Source organism: Strix aluco, chromosome 11, assembly GCF_031877795.1.
Source record: "Strix aluco isolate bStrAlu1 chromosome 11, bStrAlu1.hap1, whole genome shotgun sequence".
NCBI classification, from domain to species: domain Eukaryota; kingdom Metazoa; phylum Chordata; class Aves; order Strigiformes; family Strigidae; genus Strix; species Strix aluco.
The window spans coordinates 11050708-11075727 of NC_133941.1; the positions used below are offsets into that span (position 1 = coordinate 11050708).

Consider the following 25020-nt stretch of genomic DNA (forward strand, 5'->3'; position numbering starts at 1 on the left):
GTAAGCTGTGTGGTGTGCTTGGATGAGTTTCTTCAGCTTTTACAATTTACATCACATCTGAGACTGCAGAAGAGACTTTAAAGCTGGGGTGCCAAAAAGACATAAGATGTTATGAAGTAATCTGAAAATCAGGTGGGTTTATTTTCTTCAGCGTGAGGTGTATATTTGTTGCATACGTTGCATTCCTGCAGATCCTGAAGCCACTCACTCTTTCTTCCATATCCCAGCTGCTGTGTGTTACTTTGGTAAATAACTCCAAAACAAATCTGAGCCAAGCAAAACCTCTTCTTTGGACCATCACGGGTCTTTTAATTCTGAATATTAAAATGGCTACCTTCCACAGCCCTCCCCCAGTCTAATTGCTGCATTGGTAATAAAACAAGGGATCCGTTAGGGTATCTTTTATGCTTTGACTAGTTTGTTTTCCTGGATAATAATGCTAAGACATCTTATTTCAGAGGACACCCCTTTGTCAGAAAGCATTTGATTTTTTTGTTTATGTTTTCTTACATTAGGTTTTGGTTTAATTAAACCATTTCAACCGTTAACTACAGGTTAATGTAACTAGACAGATCTTTTTCTGAAGGGAGAATGAGGAACATCCTCCTCTCACATTACCATTATTTTCTTCTCTATTATGTATATGAGATAAAACTTTAATTGTCTCCATAAGAAGAAAGTGACTTGCCTCTTTGAGTGTTATCAGTATGAACTTGTCCCATCAGGATCATTATAAGAAGCCAAATCCTGTGTCCTCTGAGACAAAATCACTGATGGGATCTGATGAGATGTGCCATAGTGCAACTACATCGTTATGCATGAAGTTTCCCAAACTTTGTATGGATGTCAGCAAGGACTTGCCTGGCTGCATAACACTTCCAGCTCCAATGCAAGTCATGCTTTCTTCTGCCATTTTCCTTTTTTTGTCCTTCTTGTTTTTGATTAAGGCACTAAGTGCAGATAATTGTCTACCAGTCACATTTTATAGCTCTCGCATATGAAACAGTAATAACCTTAAGTCTGGAAAGCCAGGTTTCCTTCTTCTGTCCTTTCCCCTGCTCTATCTTCACTGCATGCCCTCACTGCAGGGGGACAGATTTTCCCCCAGGCTGCTGCTTTCTTTACTCTCAGCTCTTCTCCAGCTGGACAGGACTTGTACAAAGTCATGGCTGAGAGAAGTGGGAGACCCAGGGTTCACAACCCTTGACTGGGAAGGACTTGACCCTGGCTCTGCTGTGCTCTGGATGAGCACCGTAACCATGAGATTCCAACCATTAGTGCAAGAGGTGGACAGCCCCGGGTCGCTGTCGTTTTGAGCTACGTACTGCTTGCCCAGGAAGGTGTGTACTCACCAAAAAGGACCTTTTTCACAAGATCCCACTTGGGTGGCAGTCCTCACTTACTGCCAGACAAGGCTGCAGTGGGCAGAGCCAGCGTTCGGGCACGTGGCTCTGCTTGGCTTCTCCTGCTGGTCTTGGGAATTTATTGAGCAGTCTGCATTGCTTTCGGATGGGGTCTAAGTCCTTCCACTGCAAACACTCGCAACTTCAACACCTACTTCAACTTTTCAGACCACCTCGGTGAGACCAGGAGTTTTGTTTCTAGATGTTGTGATGCTTTAGTTGGAGGTGTATAAATAACTTCCCTAACAGCCATCCTTATCAATATCCATATACGTATCAAATGGTCACATCAGCTGTAATTCTCCTTCCCTCCAAAACTACAACTTCATCTGTGCTGGGGCTGAGACTCTGGTGTAACAGCACACTGGCTCTGGTCCCAGTCCAGTGATGCTCTGCAGGGGAGCATCTTCCCTGCAGTATTTTTCACCCTTCTTTGAAACACAGTTAAATACATTGTGGAACACATTAAAGTACATTATGTTCAAAGCAGTCCTTTGTTTCAGGTTTTTGCTGTGTTGATAGATGGTCTATCTCCATTAGTAAGAATTTGTACAAACTTATTGCTCAGGTAGACTAGTCCAGAGATGGAGGACATGAAAAGAGATATTGTTTGTATAGATATTCCTATGAGCAGCATATGAAATGACTGTGCTCTGATCTTTATTCACTGACAAAAAAAAAAAGAAGAAAAATTGAGACAAACTTAGTGGGTTTTTTTTCTCTTTGCTCCCACACAATCTTTTCAATGCAGACATTTTCTTATAAAAGTATTCATATTTGTTGATTTTAAATTAGGACATCTTAGAAAGTGGAACTTCTGAGATTATAGTAAGCACATTAATCAGTTTTGCAAAACAGCTAACAATAATAATGTCTGTAGTTACAAGAAGAGCACGTTATTAAATGTAATTTGTAACTCTCTTTTTTTTCTTAATATTCTTGTTTTCAATGACTTTAGAATGGTTACTGTAGCTGCAGGCATGACCTCTTCCCCAACCTACTGCATCTGCCAAAATCTTTTTCATACTCATAATATGAAAGAGCAATTAGCATTGATGCAGTACAACGTGTAATCTGAGATGGTGTTACAGCACAGCTAGCAATGAATAAACCAAGAAGTTTAGGGTTTAGGCAGCTCTGACTTCATTAATGTTATATAGTATTTCACATATCACATACATACATCCTAATATAGTAATATGGGAAAATCACATTAAAACATGAAAAAAATAATTTTTTTGGCATTTATGAAGTTTATTAAAACACTGAGTAACAACATGGTATAAAAATGATCTTGTTTGCAGGGAACATTTGTTTTTGTTTCCCCTCTGGAGAAGTTTTGGCTGTTCAATTATAGGCCTCATTGCTTCAGCATTATTTTCAACTGAAATGTCAGAACTTGGAAAAGCATATCTAATGTGCAAATTAAGTTTATTGCTGCTCATTGAGTTGTTTATTCTTTGTGTGAGAAGTCTTTATTATACCTCCAGCACTCACAGCATCTTATCTATTTTCTCCTCTGGAATGGGATTTGCCATATAATGCATGTCTGCAGTTGCTAAGCAAGATAGATAGATAATGTAGAACCAAGAGCTTTTAAGAAGCTTTTAAAAGTATTTGAGGTGGAAGTCTTAAAGACAACCCCATAAAAGAAGCAGAAAATATCACACAAGTGAGCCACGCTGCATCAGTGGTATCACTGGATATGAGCTGGCTAGAACAAGAGATACAAGAGGATGATAATGCCATAATAAAATGGATTTTTTTGCTAACACTACTAAAAAAACACGCCTCACACACAAACAGTATAATTCACAAAAAGACACTTTTCTATATTTATTTGGTGGAGGCAAATAGGCTCATGCCAATAAGAAAATAGATTTCTAATACTAATAGCATAAAGCTATTGGGATTTGTTGTGTTATAAGAAACCATTATGTTCTGATATTCCAAAATACCCGTTCACTAGAGGGTTCTGTAGAATGTGATTTTTTAAAAATACTTATCTTTTCCCTAAGGAGGCATTCCATAGGTTTTAAGAGATAAATGATCTCTGGAATTTTTATTTCTTCTAATAACATCCTATAACAGGATTGCAGCTATCTTATTTCTGATCTCTTTGAATGTGTGATCAAATAATGACACGAGAAATTACATGACAGACCTAATGAGTTAAATGTAATATTATTGGAACCTTCTGATGAAGAAAAGTTTCAAAAAATTCCCAGCCAGTTTCATTACAACCAGCTGGAGCTAATGGCTCCTTCCTGTACAACAGACTGGCTTTGATGGAGGCTTAAAGATTTTACAAAACAACAAGACATCATTTTCTATTTGTATTCTATGGATTTTAGAATGTAACTATTGAATCTGATTACAAATTCTATGCAGTGCTGTTTGTATCATTCTTACTTTGACCTTGCCATAAAAATAAATTGATTTTATTTATAGTATTTTACTTATTTATAGAATGCTGTAATTGTACACAGTGCATTGTAAGAGCCAAAATGGACCGATCCTGGTGACCAACCATCCAGTACAGAGAAGCAGGAGTTACAAAATGAGGTGGCATTAAGTCTTGTAGTAGTAGAGGTGATGTGGGTCTTGTGAAGGGTAGATATTTAAAAGAGAAATTTGAAGGACAGAGAGTACCTGGCACATGGAAAATTCAGTAGTGGCACAAAGTTTTATTAGTGCTGAATGAATGAAAGCAGAAAAGGTGAATTTCACCCCTGGTATAAGTGCCTTGTTTTGGAGTTTTAGCAGGATACCTAATTCATAGGGTGTCTTCAGGCTGTCATCAAAGCAGTGCAAAACAGATACATGCAAGTCAGCTTTAAGCAAGACAGATAAAATACCAGCAGCAGTTTATACCTGGCAGCAAGGAGCTTATCTTAGGCTTTGGGGTCTGTCCAAGAGGGCTGGGAAGCTGAACCCCGTAACCACTCTTTACTCATATCCAGCTACTGAGCTTACAAATGGAAGGCTCAGAAAATGTGCTGTTGCGCATCTAATTATTGACATTGTAAATGGCCTTGTTAGGGCCAGCCCTCTCGATTCCCAGGGGCAGTTACAGCGTACAGGAGACAGGAGCTGTGGAGGTGACCCTTGCTGTGATTTCAGAGGAGCCAGTTCACACCTCCTGGTTCTCCCAGCTCCACCACACAGGTCAGACCCAGGGGTTACATGAGGTGGGGGACAGCCCAGGGTGACTTGCCAGACCCTTCAACACCCTCCTGTAAATCAGGCATAACCTTTTGCATCATTTATGAGAGAATGCGTGTGGAGACATCTCTCCTGCACAGCTAAAGACAGAGCAGACAAAAACCAAGTGGAGGCTGGGAGAAAGTGTGTCAAAACCATGCAGAGCAATGTAGAATTTCCACTTCGGGGTTGATTGTGGCATTCAGGGGAACACTTTGCTTCTTTGATACTATATTTCATTGGCTTTAAAAGCTCAGTGTAGAGATGCACATGGTTTATAGGTTTAAGGAAAGAGGAAGTCTTACAGGATGACTCTGGAAGAAGAGATGACGAGTTTGGAGGACCATCTCAGGCCAGAAGATCATGCCTTTCCACCTGCTAGTGGCAAAGAGAAGTTCCAGCTTTTTTCTTTTTTTAACATACATAGCATTATTGCAAGTAATAGAACTTCTCCCCTCAAAGTGTTATTCATGCAGTTCTATTTCAGCTGTGAGAATAAGAAGTACAGGAGGAAAAACAAGAAAAGAAAACTTTGTGGAGGTTCTCTGTAGCTTCCAGAGACTTTTCAAAATTATTCTATAAAAGCTACCTGTACTTCACAATGGAATTACTTCATTTGAGATTTATGGAGCTAAGTTCTTTGCCAGCATGTGCTGAAATCAGTGGAGTTGTGCCAACAAAGAATATGGCCCTTGAATCATCTGGAATTTATTGCATCTGACACACTGCTTCCAGGGAGAAGAAGAGATTTCTCTAACCTAATGATCGAGTATCTTTAAGACAGTCATCTGAGGCCTTCACATTTTTGCAGTCCTTGACTTCAGACAAACTGATGGAGCTGCCACAATGATAGTTTTATATGGCTGTGAAGAGCCGTCAGAGTACGCAGAGAAATCTGAGAAAGCGTGTTCTAAGTCTTGAGCTTTAACTCATGATGAGAACCTCAGACACTCTATTAATGATACCAGAAAAAAACACCTAATTTGTCTATAACAATAAAAATGAGATAAGTTCTTTCTTTGTTTTCCCTGGAAAACATTACTTGATGCCTGCAGCAAGTACATCACTGAAACTAGTGAGATCCAGTTTTATTTTAAAACATTAGCAGAAAATGCAACATTCTGCCTTGTTTCTACTTGGCTGCTGCCATAACAGTCACTCCTCCAGCGTAGCTCAGATGTGGAGAAGCCCTTCAGGTTTCAGCCCATATTGCCTGTTTGTACCCACATATTAATCAGTTACCACAGTGATGGTGACAGTCTGAATGAAAATATGTTGGATGCCGCATCATATATCAACCTTTTGGATCCAAGGCCTTGGTATAACCAAAATCCTGAATTTTCAAGTAAATTTCTAACACATAGTGTTAAGCCAGAATGGTCGCGGAACTAATAAAACTTGTGGAAATTTTCTTCTGCTCCTCTCACATTATTTTCAGAATGTATTAATGTTGTTGAATAGATTCTGCTCTCATTTTATTCACATGCCTCTAATTTCTCACCATTTTATAACACTTTCATGCACAAAAGCTTTATTCAAGGGAATTGCTTACAACAAAGTGGTTGTTATCTCTAATCTATCTGCCAGTCATATCAACAAAAGTGAAGCCATATAAACCTGTTTATTTCCCCTTCAGCAAGCTACTGCTTCCATTAATAAGAGCTGCAAGTATGTTTCTCAGTGTAAGGGGTTAAAAAAGTGTATATAAATAGTTTTTCTGTCTGTGAAGATATCTTCTTTGAAGCTGTAATGTAAGCAACTCTGTGTGGTAAACTACCACTAACATTAATATAGATTAAGGATCTCAATGTATAAAGTAAGTGGCAATGAACAGCAATTTTGCTTTTGCTGCAGTTTCCTATAAGGAGAGATTTTCAGGTCTGTAGAACTGTGGACATATTTTTAACAGTTGTAATAATGAGGTCTGTACTTTTTGAGCTGAAATCTTATCTATTGACTATGGGCTTTACAAAGTAACATATGACTCATTTAGCATGTTGCCTCTGACATCTGCTTGCCTTCAGAGGCACACAGCGTGCTCACTGTATTGATACTGCAAAAGTAGGAGGCTGCACAGAGGTAAGAGTGTTCTGAAATCATCACTGTATTAGAGATAATTTTCTTTATTATGGAAAATTTTGGACCCATTTTAAATCATTTTATAAATGGTACAAAACTCATGCAAGATCTACTATTTTTATAAGCATTTTAATAAAAAGGATTTTTTTTTTGTCTCCACAGAAAGGACTGTAATTACTATTCCACCTTCTAATATGGATGTAACAGTTGGAGAAAGCATAGTCCTTCCATGCCAGGTGTCTCATGACCCCTCCATTGATGTGGTGTTCACATGGTCATTCAATGGCAATAGAATTGATTTTAATAGAGAAATACATCATTTTGAAAGAATTGGAAGAGTAAGTTTCTTAAACTCCTTAGTGCTTAATGAAACTATTTGCCAGTCTTTAGATGACACAAATATTTATGATAATTCTTCCATCGCTATTTATATGCATGGCAAATCACTGTTTCTTTACAAGGGCTGCAGCCATTTATTTTTCTTTCTTAAATTTCATAAAGGCACTTGAGTTATTTGTGAAGTCATAATAAAAATGTCCACATGAAAGAAATGGATGATAGCTATGAATATTTTAATTTAAAAGCTGAATTTTTTATTAATATTGAGCAATTTATAAAAATGTCTAGTATGGAAAGCATGTTGTGAGTGATTAGTTTACTTTCTTTGTATCTCTAGGAATCTGTTGGGGATTTGATGATAAGAAATATTCAGCTACATCATTCTGGGAAATATGTGTGCGTGGTACAAACAACTTTAGACAGTCAATCTGCAACAGTAGATATAATTGTAAGAGGTATGTCTGTTAAATGTAGACACATATATCTTCTGTAGGAATTAGAAATTCTTAGCATCAGCTCTTGTGTAAATGATTCCTAGGATATCAATTCAATATTTCAATAGTGAAATGCTATATATCTTGTACCCTTGGCCCCAAAACTAGGTTGAGATTCTGGCCAGTGTGATCCTGCTGTGCAGCTAACCCAGGGAGATCTGTGCAGTTCTGCCATGGCCTCTTTGGAAGGTAAACTCTTCTGGCCACACAGGTGAATGTGGCAGGGCATAGGCAAGTCCTCTACTTTCAGCAGACAGCTGTCACCAGCTTCTTGCTGGGTATCTCCAGGTCACTGTGCAGGCTGGAAAAAAGCAAGAAACCTGGTTCCTTTCCACTATTTGGAGATAATATGAAAAATTATTTTCTATGGTCAACTAACTCATCTTTTTTACTGCCAGCCGCAAGAGAAATGCAGTTATGGCAGCAGATCCTCTAAATCGTAGCAAAAATTAGAAATCTGTATAGTGCACCCTCTTGAATTTTTTCTAAACCTCAGTTTCGATTAAATTCAAGAGGAGTTCTGAAAATATAGGATGGTTCAGCAAGAGACAAATTGAGTAACTTTCTTTGTCAGACAAAAAAATCATTCCCTTGTTTGCAGTTTTCATATTAGAAACATAAAGACATTATTTTTCCTGACTCAAAAATCCTCATTAATTAGAAAAATTTAATATAGGCATGAAGCCATCATTTAGCGATGGTGCTGCTTTCATGAAACTGCAGCTTCATGAATAATTCCTCTGACTTGAGAAAGTAAGGGTTGCCCAACCCAACCCAGCAATGAATCTTCTCGTCCTAATACCTTCATCTTAAAATGCTAATCATATTAGGCCCCCCAGGTCCACCAGAAGATGTTAAAGTTGAACATATTTCTAGCACTACTGCTGTGTTATCCTGGAAGTCTGGAATAGATAATAACAGTCCAGTCCAGATATACAACATTCAGACGAGGACTCCTTTCTCAGTTGGATGGCAGGCAGTTGCAACAGGTGAGCAATTTGAGAGTTGCCTTGAATTTTTTGCATATTGCAATTAGGCCATTAATTACTCCAAAATGAAATTGTCATGACATGTTTGTTTTACCTTTAGTTCCTGAAGTCATTAATGGTAGGACTCACAAGGCAACAGTGGTTGACTTAAGCCCTTGGGTTGAGTATGAGTTTCGTGTGGTTGCCAGCAATAGTGTTGGAATTGGGGAGCCAAGCAGACCATCAGCTCTGCTGAAAACTAAAGCAGCAGGTAAGTCCCTAGTTTCTGTCAGTTTTTTCCACACAGACACATTGCCAGCTCCCAGGTGTGAGAATTTCACTGCAGCAGAGACATTCCTACAGGGTTACTTAAATATCTGGCATTTTAGTCTGTGGCTGCTATGACTTCACAACAGCAGACCCGCACTACCAGTGCAAGGGATGCTTGGACATGATTGAGGTACCGCATGCTTTGCTCTCTGGTTTGAAGATCACTTGGACCAGTAACAAAGGCTGGAGGTGGCCCATGCTTCCTCCCTTTGATGTGTCCCAAAATGTATCTAATCCCCATGCCTGAACACAAAGTTTTCATTCAAGCAGTTGGGGAGCAAAATTTGTTTTCTTCCAATTATACCTGCATTTATACCCTGCTCAGGGACTTGCATAGAAAATGATAAAGTCAGATCTCTGGCATATCCTAGCACAAGCAGTTGTTTGCTATCTGAGCATCAGTAGGGACAGGATATTGGCTTTAACTGAAGGAAATAAATTACAGCATCCAAAGCCCAGTGAAACTAATAGCTTCCACTGACTCCAGGGCGGAATCCTTACTATCTGTCTGTCTAACCTTTACACATTTATCTTCTGGGACATGGAACCTCATAGGAAGAAGACTCATTCTTGGATGACCGACACTGTCAGTCCTTTGACCTATTCAGTTTGGTACAATTTATTTGAAGCCCAAACCTTTCGTTTGTTTTATGTTTCTCCCATCCTCCTGCTTATCAACGCTCTCCCACCTATAAAATCAGTATTTATTGAATGGAAAGCAGTAAAATGGAAGCAGCTTTTGCAATCCACTTTCTCTTTGTTTATCTCATTTGCTAGGCTCTGAAGTTTGGCAAACTGCATTTCAAGACAGAACTCAAAATACAGTACTGTACATTATACAGCAGAAAATACATATATCTGTAAAAGGGGGATCCATTTGTTTCTCAGAATACCTACAATATTTGTCCCAAAGCAAAATTACTTCAAATTGTATTAAATCAATTGATTAAAATTTAATAAGTTATTTTTCCTGTTGTTGAAGCAAAAACTTCTACTGAGTACTGATGCCGGAAAAAACTACCTGATCATTAGAACACCAATTTTGATAGATTTTGACAGCTTTCCAGGTGCAGAGAGACATGAAATGAGCCTTAGCAGCAGTCCGGACTGCCTGGCCGGTGTGGTAGTAAAGCAGCTTGCAGGCTGCTCCCAAACAAAGGGAAGACCCTGAGAACCTCCAGTGGGAAAGATGCACAGATCCTGCCCTGGGCTCAGCTGTCTGGGGGATGTGTGCCTGAGTGGGACACCAGCCCTTCCTCCAACAGAACCACAGGAACCTTTCACATGCAAGGAGTAAGGAGCGACGTGAAAAGGGAAGGCTAAAGAAAAACTGGAGACAGGGAGAGGCCAGAGTTTCTAAATTTCCCAACAGAGTATCACAGATATATGTTCTCCATTACATGATTGATCATAAAGTCAACATTAGTCTTGGGAAGGTCTTTCTTGCTGTTGCCACTGTCAGGCTTTGTAAAGTGTGATATTCAAAACCACCTATACAGTCAGTAAAAGCTTTCATCTTGTAAAGTCTTTCTTTTTTTGTTTTGTTTTGTTTTTTTTTTTTTTTTTACTAGGGGGATTCACAAGACTAGGGCTAGAAAGAGAAAGAAACAATAAAATTAATATTATTTATTTATCCTGGCAATAGCACAAGGAACATTATTTCCTTACAGTGTGGCACTGTCTGAAGCTTAACAAAAGGAATAGAAAGACTTACTTCAGGTTTTAGTTGCTTAACCCCTTTACTTCTGTAAATCATTCTGTCTCAAAACATTGCTGTGCAGTGGGAGAAGTAACAGCTTATCTTTTTTAACAGAATAGGAAACTGAAAACTGTGGACGGCAAAAGGCTGGCCATGAAAGGGTGAAGTTGGACTTCACTGTTATAATAGCTATTTTGCCAGCTGAAATCTGAGCATTAGTAGATTTGTGGATGCAAATGAGCTACTGTTCATTTCATTAAAATGGAACTGAGAATTAATTGAGCCTCTGTTGGTGCACTCAGCTGTAAATTTTCATCTGTTTCTCAACTATGACCCAGTTGAGGGTCTGCTGAGCAGTAGTACAATTTTTTTCCCCATGCAAATGTAGTAAGTACTGAACACATTTAACACATGAACTAATTGAGCATCAACTGGTTCATGAAACAGTGAAACACTAGGTTTGAAAGTGTGTTTTGTCATTTTTTTCCTTAATGCAGTTCTTTTCAGTCTTAGCTTATTTGCCTCTGATGTGCACAAAGACATTGATTGTGAGTGACAAAATTGTATACCTATGCTAAACTCTTCAAAAGAGCCTGTCTGTTTGCACTTGCACTCACTTTTATGATTGCACAACAAAATTATCATGAAATTTCTACATTTCTGGAGAGGATGAAATCAGATAAAGATTTATATGTGGACTTGAATCTAGAAGTGATGGTGCGTTCACATAAATTTCTGGGAACTTAAAGGGCTATTGCCTTTATCGCCTCTACTAGAGCTGGGCTAACACTGAGTGGAAGACATGGGGAAGGGCAGATGGACGTGGCAAAACTTGCCAAAATATCTGAAAAAGCTCCTGAGATGTAGCTGTCCTGCCTATTTCTGACCTTGTCCTTAGCCCTGTCTCAATACGTCCAATCTTCAGACAGTGAGAGCTGAATGGAGGGAATGACAAAACAATATTGAAAATTCTAAAAATAGTACCAAGGATTTGGAGATGGTAAACAGCACAGATGCCCTCTTATGGGGGTTTCAATCTCAGTTCCAGAGTTGTCCTCTTTTTTATACTTCTCCAGCAGCTGAAGAGGAACGTGATATCCTTGCAAGTAGATCTATAGCAAACTATACAATAAAAATGAGACTGGTCTGTCTAAATTCCATCCGTTACATCACAAACCAGTTCCCAAAAACTGTCAATATTTATAGCCTAATGGGGTGGGCATGTTTATGGAAATATAGAGCAAGAGGCAAGGAATTACTGTATTTTCCTGGCCTCTCCACCAAGAGCCATTTGAGTGATGAGAAGACCCCTCAGCCTGAAACAACAACATGTTGCTTGGCCTTGACCTTGTACCTATGGTGCCATACACCTGGAGCAATGCTGAAGAAATCAAGCTCTAATCAGTGAACTTTTGGACACTTACAGTAGGAGAAAAGCAAATTAAGAGTTTTGAATTTCCCAAGAAAAGTATACAGCCAATTAAAAAAATTAATATATTGCTCCAACAACATGTTTACTGAACAAATGCATAATTAGTAAATCAGTAGTGTTGCAGCTACAGTCTGAATGGAACATCATTTTGCCAATTAGTTGATGAGGCATAATAATGTCAGATACTTGATGCTACTAGCTTCTTTAATTAATTTTTTGAACCAGGGTACTCATGTATCAAATACATCTGTGGCTTCAGCCTTATAAACTTGAAAATGTGTAAACATAATTTCAGTTCATTTAAAATGTACTGTTTCATAATATAGTCCCTGTCCTCCATGTTGAAAGGCAGAATAGCTACATTAGAGCTAGGAAAAGCTCTAATCACCTAGTTGATAAGACCCCTGGCAGTAGCAGTGGGTAGTTGCAAGCACCAACATCTTTTCTTCTCCAGTTCCTGTCGTGGCACCAACGAATGTCAGTGGAGGAGGAGGGAGCCGTTCTGAGCTGGTCATCACATGGGAGGTAATTTTTAGTTCAATTAACCTAAGCTGTCTAATCGGGAAGAGTCCATGGGTGAAATCACAGCCCTGCTGAAATTCAAAAGCTTTTGGTCATTGGCTTTGGCTGAGCCTGGATTTCATCCTGCATCTGGAGAGAAAACAGCCTGTAAGATATACAGCAAGTTTTCTGTGTTATAGTGAACAATTTATAAAAATAAACAGTTTAAGAGTCATGTTATAAAGATGTTTAGAAGTCTGTATAACCCTCTTATCTCCATTGTACAGGAGGTGCTTAACACACTAATCTGCTTGGCCACTTTCTGCATTAACATTTTTCATAGTTTTGTTTACATGTTTTTCATTCTGGAACACTGTGCTGACAAGACATATCCTATTATGCGTTAAAGGAGATGAGCCCTTTAATTCTTCAGCACTCCATTGAGAGGAGAGAATATACATTTTCAGAACAGTTAATACCATACTACAAGTTGTAATGGGTGAGTGCAGGTCATTTCAGAGAGCGGAAAGAAAGCATTGTGGGAAGGAGCCCTCATTCTCCAGCCACCCAACATCCTCCTCACAGGCATCGTGATGAATGCAGGCAGCCTCTTGCAAAGCCCAATCAGTGATGGGGCAGGGGCTTGGTCAAGACTCCAGCCCTTATGGAAAAACTCCCTAAAACGCAGCTCCCACCCTCTGTTTTTTTCATTGCTGCTGAAGAATACATGTGAAGTTGATGTGACTCACCTAATTAAATCTCCCCTCAGACTTTGAGGATATCTAACTAAAGCAGGAGCTACTTCTTGCCAACAGCAGCACCCAGCCTGGAGGGCAGGGGCCGGACAGCCTTGCCATGAATCTTACTCTCAGGTGTAACTGTCTCAGAGGCTGTGAAAGATGATCTCTGTTTAGTTCTTAATTTGGGATGAGGCCTTCAGAAACACGGTACTCCCTTCATAGGTCATGGAAAACATTTCTTCATAAAAAAAAAAAAAGACTTCTAGTTCAGCTGAAGCAAGGAAGGCAGTCTACTCTCTCCCTTAACTTCATTTTTTTTCCAAAGAAATAACCAAGCTCATGTATACAGTTTGAAGGAAAGAAAAAGGAATTAAATTAAACTAAGTGTAATGTTATTCATCAGCTGAGTGAGTTACCTGTGTTCTGCTGTATGCTAAAAACCTGTGCCATTTAACTAGCCTTTTGGGGGAGGAAGGGAGGTGATAGGAAAAAAATGAGGTCAAAAGAGAAAAAAACCCACTAGATAAATAATATTGGCAACGTTTTCCCCTCTCCATGCTCCAGAGTGAAGCTTCACTTTTACTGAACTAAGTTTTCCTCCATATGCGTCTTTCACTCTTTTGTTTCATTTTCTCCTCTACTGATCTACTCTTTGGGAGCAGAAGAACATGAAAATTGAAAACAACCTGAGAGATCTCAATCAAATTATCCTGTTGGACTCCACAGTGTGTCCTGAAAAATAGTCAGAAGAAATACTAATTATGCCAAGCTAACAACACTGAACACAACTCTCCAGCTTTCTGTGATGAACTCACTAAACATCTTGATTAAATCTGAGGTCACAGAAGCCTCAAAAACAAATTAAATGCTCTGGAAAGTAGCTTGAACTCTTATAAATCCCCAGTGCACCATCATCCCTCACATTTAACTCTCTCAGGACTGGAAAAGAGATAGAGGGGAGCATATTGGGGAATTAATGTTTGTAAAACACTTAAGGAAAGACACATTTGTTACATATGCCAGGCCAGGCTTATTACTGGAATTATAATGAATTTATGAAGAAAAGAATAAAATAAGTGCCCTGAAATCTTCTGATGTACTTCCTGATTTTTTTTTTTTCTCCCATCTTCTCACACCGTTACTGCTCCCAGGAGTTTCTCTGCAGGAGAGGAGACCAGAGACAGGAGTGATCACAGGGGCTGCAGTTCTGCCCCTAATGTTTGTCTCTCTCTTTTTGCACCATCTTCCATGTCTATTCTTCTGTGTACCTTACTTTGATGCAAGCACCTAAAATAAGTAAAGTTTTGTTGAGAAATGCCTCCTCTTCTCTTGTTTCATAAATGTTCTCTTGCTTTGAGAAGCCCATGTAGAAGTATTTTTATCCCATGAAAGCAAAAAGGTTCATGCTGGATACAGTGTTGATGTAATTGCCTGTTCAGTATGAGTCATTAATACGTATCTTGACATGAGATTTTATTAATAGAAACATTAATTTTGCCATGTTGACTTGCAATAACATTTCTGTTCTAAACAAACTTAAATAAGAATATGTTCATGCACTTTAGACTTTCACTTGTACTTAAAAAAATATGTACTGTACTCATATGCAGCAATTATACAGCTGACACACACTTTTGTGTACACATTTGTTCCTTTCCTGACTCTTTTTTTCTTTAAAAATCATTTATTTAAAATTAGCATTCCTATACCCCTTGGGGAAAAAAAAAAAATCGGCTACAACCTGTACTGAGTGAAATGCTTTTAATTTTGAAAACTTCATGCCTGAAAGAGAATAATTTTAATGGAGCTGATCAGATCTTTTGTTTCTAAATTGATTGCCTCAATAGATTTATTATTTTGATTTTTATTTCAATATTACATTGACTGATGGAGCAAACATTATTATCTTCTCTAAGGCACAGTCAACTAAATCAATACCACTAAAATATACTCAGAGAATGAAGATTCAATTAAAACAGTGTATACTTGCAAATGTTTATTGACTGTCTGCCTTGTCACTATAGCCAGTTCCAGAAGAACTACAAAATGGGGAAGATTTTGGCTACATCGTTACGTTTCGTCCTCTTGGCTCAACAACCTGGACAAAAGCAGTGGTGGCTTCAGTGGAAGCAAGCAAATATGTTTATAGGAACGAAAGCATTACACCTCTCTCTCCTTTTGAAGTGAAAGTTGGTGTCTACAACAATGAAGGAGAAGGGACCCTGAGCTCCATATCCATTGTCTACTCAGGAGAAGATGGTAATGCCTGTTGCTCTTACTAGTAACAGTTGTGTAGCATCAATAGATCTCAGATATGATCAGACAGATCTCCACAGGGATATTAAAGACCCTGCTCAAAGCTGCTCATTGAAGATTAACAAGAGACACAAGATAGGAAATTGAAGTAAAAAAAACCAAGGCGCAGATCTTCAGAATCCATTTAAGTAGATGTTTCAACTTATTTGTCCCCAGGGAGCTCCTGCTGAGTGGGCTGGGAAAATCAGGAGACATTCAGAAGTGTAGTCCTCAGAGGGTCTAGATTTTCAAACCACTCAGTGCAGCTGATCTCCGAAAATTTGTCCCAGCTTATAGGTAATGACCAATTTTAAAAACTTGTTGATGTTCCACAATAAATGGGTAACAAAGCTAACGATTCACACCAGGTTTCCTGGGCCTCTGCCTGCTGCTTCCCCCCAGAATCTCTTCCTCTTTTCTTGAATCTCCCTCAGTTCCTGACATGACACCCTTTTGATAATACAAATATTCCACCATCTGTGTTTTCTCCCACCCCCCAGAGCCACAGATAGCACCGGTGGGGGCTTCGGCACTGAGTATTTCGGCAGCGGAGGTGGAGGTCTCGTGGCAGCCCATCGCGTGGAACAGGCACACGGGCAGGGTGCTGGGCTATGAGGTGAGGCAGCTGCTACTGGTGTCTGACACCTCACAGATGTTTCTTTCCTGGCCACATCTGTATTCTGGTTCCTCCTCTCTTGCTTCCAAGTCAACAGGCAATGGAGTCCTTCACCCAACTCTCATTAGCAGCATTTCACCTGAAATAATCATAAACATTTACAGATCAGGGCTGCAGCTCTGTCCCAGATTTTTGTAATGTAAATTAAAACCTCAAGATTAATCATTTGTGGTAGCTACTATAAAAGGACTCTTGCTTGATTCCACAAAACAAAGCTGATCCTCCCTCCTCTTATACATCTGTAACACTGAGCACAATGGGGTACTTGATAGTTTGGGGGCATGCACATGACTCATAGCATTGCTTACAAAAGAGACCAGGGTAAATGCTCTTCATTGCTGTGCAATTCTTGGGGTGTATTTGAAAGGCTTTTGGCTTCTTGCACCTCTTAGAATCATAGAATCATTTAGGTTGGACAAGACCTTTAAGGTCATGGAGTCCAACCATAACCCTTACACTGCCAAGTCTGCCACTAAACCATGTCCCTAAGCACCACATCTACATGTCTTTTAAATACCTCCAGGAATGGTGACTCAACCACTTCCCTGGGCAGCCTGTTCCAGTGCTTGAAAACCCTTTCAGTGAAGAAATTTTTCCTAATAATCAATCTAAACCTCCCCTGGCACAACTTGAGGCTTTTTGGAGTGAGAACCTGCTCATTTACTGTCAGGTTTTTTGCCCTGTGTACTGGGGTGCATTGCTGTTGTCACAGCATCAAGACCAGGGCCAAATCCAGAGCCAGGTATTTCAGGATCTGAGCAGGAGGAGCTGTGAGGATGTATGGATGCTGCCAGACCACGGTGGCACTCAGCCAGCTTTGCTGCTTCTGGCTTCGCTCTGGTCTTCAGCACCAGGTGGGAGCAGAAACCCAGTGTCATCTGCGTCTGGCATCCACAGGACAGAGCAGAGGTAGAGGGAGCAGATTTTTGTATTAATAACTGGGATACTTGGAAGTAACCTCAGATATGAACCCTGGGCATTTTGCTTGCACAATGAAACAACTTTTTTTTTTTTTTTTTTTTTTTTTTTGTAGACAAGATAAACCAAGAGTAAAGCAAGTCAGAAATAATTTAAATTCTGTCCTATCATTACAAAGGTAATAGGAGTCATGTATAGTACACAAACCTTCCAAAATCAATTACTCACTGAAAAAAACCCAGGTCTAAATAGCTGTCACTGAATCAAAACTAGAGGTGGCATACAAAATAATTAAAAAACCTCTTAGATGACTGAGATAAATGTTTCTTTCTATCTTTTAAAGTTTTCTTCAAATGTGTTCAAGCCATAAAACCAAACAAGCTTTTAAAATGTCTCACCTTATCAAAGGTTTCCTTTTGGACATCTATAAAGTTAAGGATTTCATTTACTTCCTTAATTGGTATTCAGTCTCTGAAATTTTATTTCTTCTCTATAAATATTCATGCCTGGTTTTATTTTCTGCTAGTTTTGAGTACAAAAAATCTTGTATTCCTTGAAATCTTCATTGTCAGCCTGTCTGCTTCCCAGCCAAATCTGTAATTGATGGAAAACAATGAATTGCCTGTTCTTTGTTCTCACTTTTCAGGTTTTATATTGGACTGATGATCCCAAGGAAAGCACAGCTGGTAAAGTCAGAGTCAACGGGAATGTAACAGCCAAGAATATCACAGGACTAAAAGCTAATACAGTGTATTTTGCAACAGTTCGAGCTTACAACACTGCAGGGACAGGGCCCTCTAGCACCCCGGTAAATGTCACCACTAAAAAATCACGTGAGTATTCCATTTCGTACCACAAATGTTGTAAACTCCCAAGTGTGATAGTGACATTTCAGCTTACCATGACCAAACTCCACAAAATGTTGCAATATCAAAGAAAACTGGATCCCAAATTTCTTCATAAAATTAAGCAACAAAATCTGTGCCTAGAAAACTCTCTTCCCTGACAATATTTTTGTGGTCACCATCAAGTTTACCCAGACTATGGTATTTAAGACATTAATATAATATTTAGCTTCAGGTCTGTCGCAATGGAGGTCAACATTCTCATCAGCTTAAATCAGGTTATTTCATTTACCCTATTCTCTTTCTATGCTAAAGTAATTCTGTACACCTACAAAATTAGATAAAGCTCATGTTTGTATTTCTACAGTGTAGCAACTCTTAGGAAGGATTTCCTTTTGTATTGCAACAGCATGTCACTTGCTTTCAGGAGATTTCAAAAGGGATGCAGAGTCCATAAAGCAAAGATGTTCCACAGTCAAACAGTAGATTTGGGTGTGGGAATGTGGGTTTGTTTTTTTAAAGACAACTGTTGAACGCTCCAAATACAGTTCTTTTTGAGACCTTTAAGCTATGCACTGCAGAGCGTAGCATATGGGATACATTCATATAAATACTATTTAGTCATCAATTTTTTAAATTTCCTGCAACTGTAGAAGCAAACCCATATGCTATTCTGTTTGTGAGAAGCAACTTCATGAAACCAATGCTTTCATGGAGCCATCCTCCAAGGTAACAAGGAACGACTGAGCACCATCCTGCAGGACTGAACCCATGAAGTAAATGTTCACTAAGAGCAAAATAGACATAAAGCAGGAAATCTTGGTAATCTGCTGTGTACCAGAGTGCCCAAAATTCATTACTGTTCAAGTATTCAATTTTTTTCATACTTCCCTTGAACTGTGTTTTCCCAGAAAACAATTGATCAACCCTGTTGCACAAAAAAGGGAAATATTTCTTCTCTCTTTCACCAGTTTTCTTCTTGTCTTTGTGCTGCTCTATGCTGTTACTCAAAGTGCAAGACAGGAACCGACTTGTAAAAGGAGTTAATGATAAAAGTTATGATTTAATGTAAATAACACAAACCAAAATAAAGCCATAAAAGGTGATTCTTAAAGACTTAAACAGGACTCTTCTCACATGTGATTTCTTAATGGAAAATAGACTCATGTCTGGAAATGATTCTCTATATTCATATGTGCATATGTATGAAAGATAAGTTAAAGACATGGCAGTCAAGTGGCAAGACATATAAGAAATAAATTTGCTTTGTTTTACATTGACTTCATCTTCTGTCAAATTCAGGATTGTGCTAATGGTTCATTTAAAAATTAAAGTCAAAATAACCCTTTTAATATTTAAAAACATATATTAAAATTTTAAGCTCTAGTCTCTGAAAGATGCAAGCACTTTCAATATGAGTAGAGATAATATGTCAAGAGAATATAAACAATGTGCATCTACAACAGGAACTTTAGCTTCAAGGTAATAGCTCTGTCTTCCTACTCATTGTCCAGGATTCCCACAATGTTTTGTGCATGCCATTATTTTAGAGACTAAGCAAAACTAAAATGGTCCTTCTGCCAAGTAGGTGCAATTCTGATTGAAACATACTTATCTAAGATCAATTTAAGGTCTAATTTGATATCCTGGTTTATCTTTAAACTACTTAGGAAAGTGGAAATGATGTCCTCCTTCCACGAACATACTGTTCCGTTAGGAGCTGTTGTGAAGCTCAGCTCTTCTGCTTCATTTATATGTCATGGATTTCAGAAGTTTCTTTCATTTTTCTTTTTCTTTACAACAGATATAGATACTAGAAATACTTTGCAAGGGTAAAGCTCAACTCAATACAGCAACAAAGCCAAGTGCTACCTAAAACATGAGACATTAACTTAAACATTAAGTCATAAAACAAAATAAAACATGAAGTCATTAACTTAATAAACTTAATCACATACTTGGGACTTCTATTACTCTTGACAATGTTGATTACAAGAAATTAGTTGAGGAAATGATCTGCTAATCTTAGATCTGTAGAACTGTTTGCAGAAGTTTTGCTCGTGGATATTACTATGGGTCTGGGGAAGTGTTACATTACCACCTATTCTGTTCCCTGTCTGTATAGCAAAACCAGATAATTTTGTTTTGAAAATCATCCTATGGTGCTTTTTCAGCCCAAAGATCATGAATTAAGATGTTTTTAAGTGCTATGCTAAAAAGCTTTGAATAAGGCAGTTTTCACCCATGTTTGAGTGCTTCCAAGATTTTTCAAAATACACAGTCAATGAAGTGTTTTACATCCTTTACCTCTTGTGAGTTTTTTGTTACCAAATTCCTTATATAAAGTATCTGCTGAAAGCAAAAAAGAGTTTTCAAACAACATTTAAGTAAATTTTCAGTTTTACATATGTGAATGTATATAAATGCCTTCAAAAGGAAAATGAATCTTTTCCAGCACTGACAGTACAGCTCATGGAAGGACATTTGCTTATATTCACCGAGGTGATCCATTAACACCTCCTTTCCTTACGGGTGGGATGGATTAAACTTCTCCACAGTCATGAAGCAGATAGATATGAAACAACAGGCACCACCAATTTATTCTATCTCCATGGAAAATGAAAGAAATTACAGACTATTACCAAATCAAGAGTGCCTTCCAAGTTACATATATTAATCATCAATATATAGGAACTGTAGGGAGAAAAGAAGGATCCCAGAAGTTAAGCATTTTAAAGTCAGATCTGGGGAACTCACAACATGTTTCTCCAAATCTCTCCTTTTAATTCTGTTCCAGTCCTTATTTCTTCTAACACCCCCAGTGCCGTCCTCCCAGGCAGGGTCTGGAAGGATGCACTATGGAGATGGAGATAATGTGTTGTTCTAAATCTGAGATACAGTTCAAAGGCACAGTTTCAACTTCACATGTTCACACAGGATTCGATTTCAGTCGCTTTTAGGCAAATTTTCAAAGTCCTGGCACTTAGGCATAAAAAGCCTTTGAAAAGCTACTCTCAGCCTATTGTTCTGAGAATTTATACAATTCTACAATGTTTCATGATGGATCATATGGAGACTTTAATGTGTAGCTCTTTGTAATCTGTCCTCATGGCTGATGAAAACCTTGTCTTTTGTATTTTGCTCTTAGTTTAGCTTTTTCTGAAATCCATACGGCAAAACATTCTCTTGTACATTAAAATACAGACAGGAACAACATAGTACTTAAACAAAATCTATCAAATATAACTTCAGCTGTCAGACACTGTCAGGGTTTTCCTAATTTCGAAAATGAACTCTTACAGTAAGTGGTTTTGTGCTATGAATAGTTCTTTATTCTGACTAATACGAGAGAAATGATGGACTGGAAAATATTTTTTTACTCTTTTAGATTTGAATCACCCATGCATTTGCTACTTCCATGTCAGCAGCTCATTCAATTACACTATGCAAATTAATATTCAGCTGTATCACGTGATTATCATCATCTTTTTTTTAAAGCACCAAGTCAACCCCCAGCAAATATTGCCTGGAAGCTGACGAATTCCAAGATCTGCTTGAACTGGGAACACGTAAAAACAATGGAGAATGAATCGGAGGTGCTAGGCTACAAAGTAAGTAATTTCTTTATCTCATTACTGAGACATGTTATAAACAATGACTTGCTGAAAGGCCATTACCTGGAGTTCATTACCTGGAAAACAGTGACTTTTCTGGAATTATTGGGATGGTTGGCTGACATTTATATAAATGGAAGAACAGCTATGTTCGTTCAGAGTAGGACCTCTTTATCCTGACACAGGGAGTTTCTGTCCTCAACGCTGGATCTCTCCTGTCCCCTTTCCCTTGTAATCTTACTCATCTAAGATTCTTACATTCACCTCTTTTTGGGGAAGGAGTTTCGCACATATGTAAGAAGTAGAGAACAGCCTCTTAAGCATTAAAGGCAGGCATAAAACACATTTATAAGTTCTCACTCTGGCAATTCATAAATGTACCTTTGAAAAGAGATAGGAAGATGTTCATATAAAGATCAGTGTGAATGAAGTCAAAAGCACTCCCATAAATCTATTTTCAAAAGAAAGAAGAATTTAGTTTAAAGTTTGTTTGCAGTGGCTCTGACCCTGAAAGACTTATGGAAAGACATTTTTACTCCTGAAGGACTGTAAAAATGGAGGTGGAGAGTGCTTCCATGAGGAAAGGTTCTCAAGATCAAGATCCTCACGTTGCTGGGCATTTTAGTGTCTACACAGAGCTCTTTATGCCTAGGGAGAAATAGGACGCACACCCTTCCCACTTTGCAAACTTTCTTGAGACCATATTCTTTTACACCCTAGTGAGTGTGTTTAAGTAACTCCACACACTGGGGAAAAAGTTAAAACTAGACTATTAAGCTTTTTTCCTTTGTGTCTAACCTACCTGCTTATTACATTTTGATATGGAAAGAGTGCTTTAAGTACTTTCTGCAGTATTTATTATATGATCCCCATTTCTCCTTCTGCTTTGCTCTTCTGTTGCTCTTCTTAGCATAAATATGTCAAAAGATTGTCAAGAGAAAGGAGTCAAACACTGTAATTGATGTGCTAGCAAGGCAGAAAGTCTTCTTGGAGGAAAAAAGGTGTTCATAGTCTGTAGGATCCCTGTCTAGACTCCCCAAGCTCTTCTGCACCATGGCCCAATGATTCATTAGCAAAAAGACCATAGTGCAAGCAGGTGCTGGATCCGTCATGTTTAGTTGTAGAAATGTAGAAAGAAGAAACTCCAATGATACTATCCAAATTTCCGTCCTTTCTTGAAGTCTTTAAAAACGTACTGTTATGCACTGTCCCAAGGTTTCATTAGCAGGTGGTAATTTTACACAGAAGTCAGCGTGAATATTTCTATTTGACTCTAAATGCTCACCACAACCAGGCAAAATTTAAAAAAAACCCTAACACCTCAGTTCCTGAAGCGTCAGATGAGTTCTGGATATAAAAGCTGTTACAGATCAAAGCCTTGTTTAAAGGTATGTCTAACTTCCGTATTTACAGAAGAGCATAAGTGTATTGGATGAGGATTTCGTGACCTTACTTTCACGGTAAGCCTCAGTTCTAGCAGACAAAAACTCTCCTGAAAGTTGGAGTAAATGCCTGCTGTGGCCTCCATCACAGAATTCTGCAGAATATATTTCTATGTTTTGAATTAACTTTAATACGCTGCAGGATGCTGATAGTGCTCTGAAAAGTTTGGGACATGACAGAAGATACTTTGAGCCAAAAAAAATTCATTAAAACTTAAAAAGTATTAAATAACTCCTGTTTTCTAATACCTTTTTACTTAGATTTTGTATAGACAAAACAGACATAGCAAAACACATATACTGGAGACAAACAACACTTCAGCTGAACTTCTGGTACCATTTGAAGAAGATTATCTCATAGAAATAAGAACAGTCAGTGATGGTGGGGATGGCAGCAGCAGTGAGGAAATTAGGATTCCAAAAATATCAAGTACGTGAGATTTTTTTTTCCTCTGAATGTTATTGCATAATAAGAAATCTGTGTGCCCCTAAGAAGTATGATAGATTAAGACTCTCCGTTACCATCGGTGGCCTCCCTCCTGTTGCTTTGTAATGCTAGGTACATGTGGATTAGTCTCTGGTACTCTCAGATTCATTAACGGAGAAAGCATTTTGCACAACACCTAGATGTGACCTTATTTTTAGTGTAGGTCTCCATCTGACCTGGCCTGTGATGCTCAGGGAAGGACAGAGGAACAAGGTCTTTTGCTCAAGTCAAAGCTGCAGCTCTCACAAATAACGCAGCTCTTAATCTGCTCTGGAGCTGCTGCTGTGACAGAGACCCTCAGCCCTGCTCCATGGCTGGGGTGGGGTTGCCCAGGGTCCAGCCTCTGCTCTCATTAGTATCTTATTATTCATGCAAAATGGAGCATAGTTTTGCAACAAACTAGCCAAAACCCTCCTAAAAGCAGATATTCACAGGGGGGTGGGAAACTGATTCAAAACCATACTCCATGGAATTGCTGCTACAACTTAAAAAATAAATAAATAGAAATAGCAGTTGTGGATAATGTTTCATTTTGAAGATAGAACAAAGATTACTGTTATGCTAGAATGCATAGTAAACCTTTTTTTTTACACTTACCTACTTTCGTCAGAAAATTTTGTGTGCTTATATTTTTACAGGTTTAAGCTCTGGAGCAATAAAGTGGTCCCAAAGGGTAAACCATATATTGACATCTGGGATCCTTCTATTGATTTCTGTTCTTATATACCCTTTTCCTTGATGATTAAAGCAATGGTCAGACATGGACTTTTAAAAATAAACCGTATGTAGATTTTATCTTAATGCTTCACCATGACCAACATTCCTGATAAAGAAAAACAGTGGGGTTGGGGGAGGGACATAAAAGTGGTATATTATTAAGAAAACATTAAGTATCAATATTATATTAATTTTTAAAAATAAGCTTTGAAATTAATGGATAAATGTATATGCATTAATTGAAAGGAGTGGTGCCAAACATAACTTGAGATTGTAAGGAGAGTGGTGTCAAATTTTTTACAAGCAGTAGTTCTTATTAAAACTCCAGTGTAATGGTATGTCAGACATGAAAGACCTGTGCCAAGCTGTTGTAACTGAGAGAAGAGACTTGCAATTGCTTGTGATGTGGATATTATTTATCTCACGTTGTTCAATGTAATCTGTAAAAAAAAAAAAATTTAAATAAAAGCTATTTGTTTACTTTTTGCACTTTTTTGTATTACAGAAGGTGTCATACAATGGATTATATGAAGTGTACTGTACTATTTTCTTCAGAAAAGGGAAACTTAAATAAAAGGAATCATATGTACCAACTCAAAGCCCATTGAATTCAATAGAAAGACTTTCAATGGCATCAGCAAGCCTTGAACCAGATCTGAATAAGACAGTATCTTTTATAATATGAGACACCTTACATATTCTCAAATACATTTTAAAGGACTTTTTCATGCAAAGACTATTCTGATCAACAATACTAACAGAGACGTTGAATACCTGTTTTGAAGGGAGATTGAAATATATCTGCTTTCAAGCAGGTTCAGTTGCTCTCTCACCTGA

General features: G+C 38.3%; 1 protein-coding gene across 1 annotated transcript in view; it reads left to right on the forward strand.

Moving 5' to 3' along the window:
* Positions 1 to 24664, forward strand: part of CNTN6 (contactin 6) — a 90704-nt gene extending 66040 nt beyond the window's left edge. Inside the window, exons 11-21 of the mRNA XM_074835664.1 lie at positions 6849 to 7024; positions 7363 to 7480; positions 8350 to 8508; positions 8609 to 8758; positions 12403 to 12473; positions 15214 to 15448; positions 15985 to 16100; positions 17725 to 17911; positions 21422 to 21534; positions 23241 to 23409; positions 24105 to 24664. Coding sequence (XP_074691765.1) covers positions 6849 to 7024; positions 7363 to 7480; positions 8350 to 8508; positions 8609 to 8758; positions 12403 to 12473; positions 15214 to 15448; positions 15985 to 16100; positions 17725 to 17911; positions 21422 to 21534; positions 23241 to 23409; positions 24105 to 24205 — 1595 coding nt within the window. The 3' untranslated portion in view covers positions 24206 to 24664. The remainder of the gene's footprint in view (positions 1 to 6848; positions 7025 to 7362; positions 7481 to 8349; positions 8509 to 8608; positions 8759 to 12402; positions 12474 to 15213; positions 15449 to 15984; positions 16101 to 17724; positions 17912 to 21421; positions 21535 to 23240; positions 23410 to 24104) is intronic.
* The last annotated feature ends 356 nt before the right edge of the window (positions 24665 to 25020 follow it).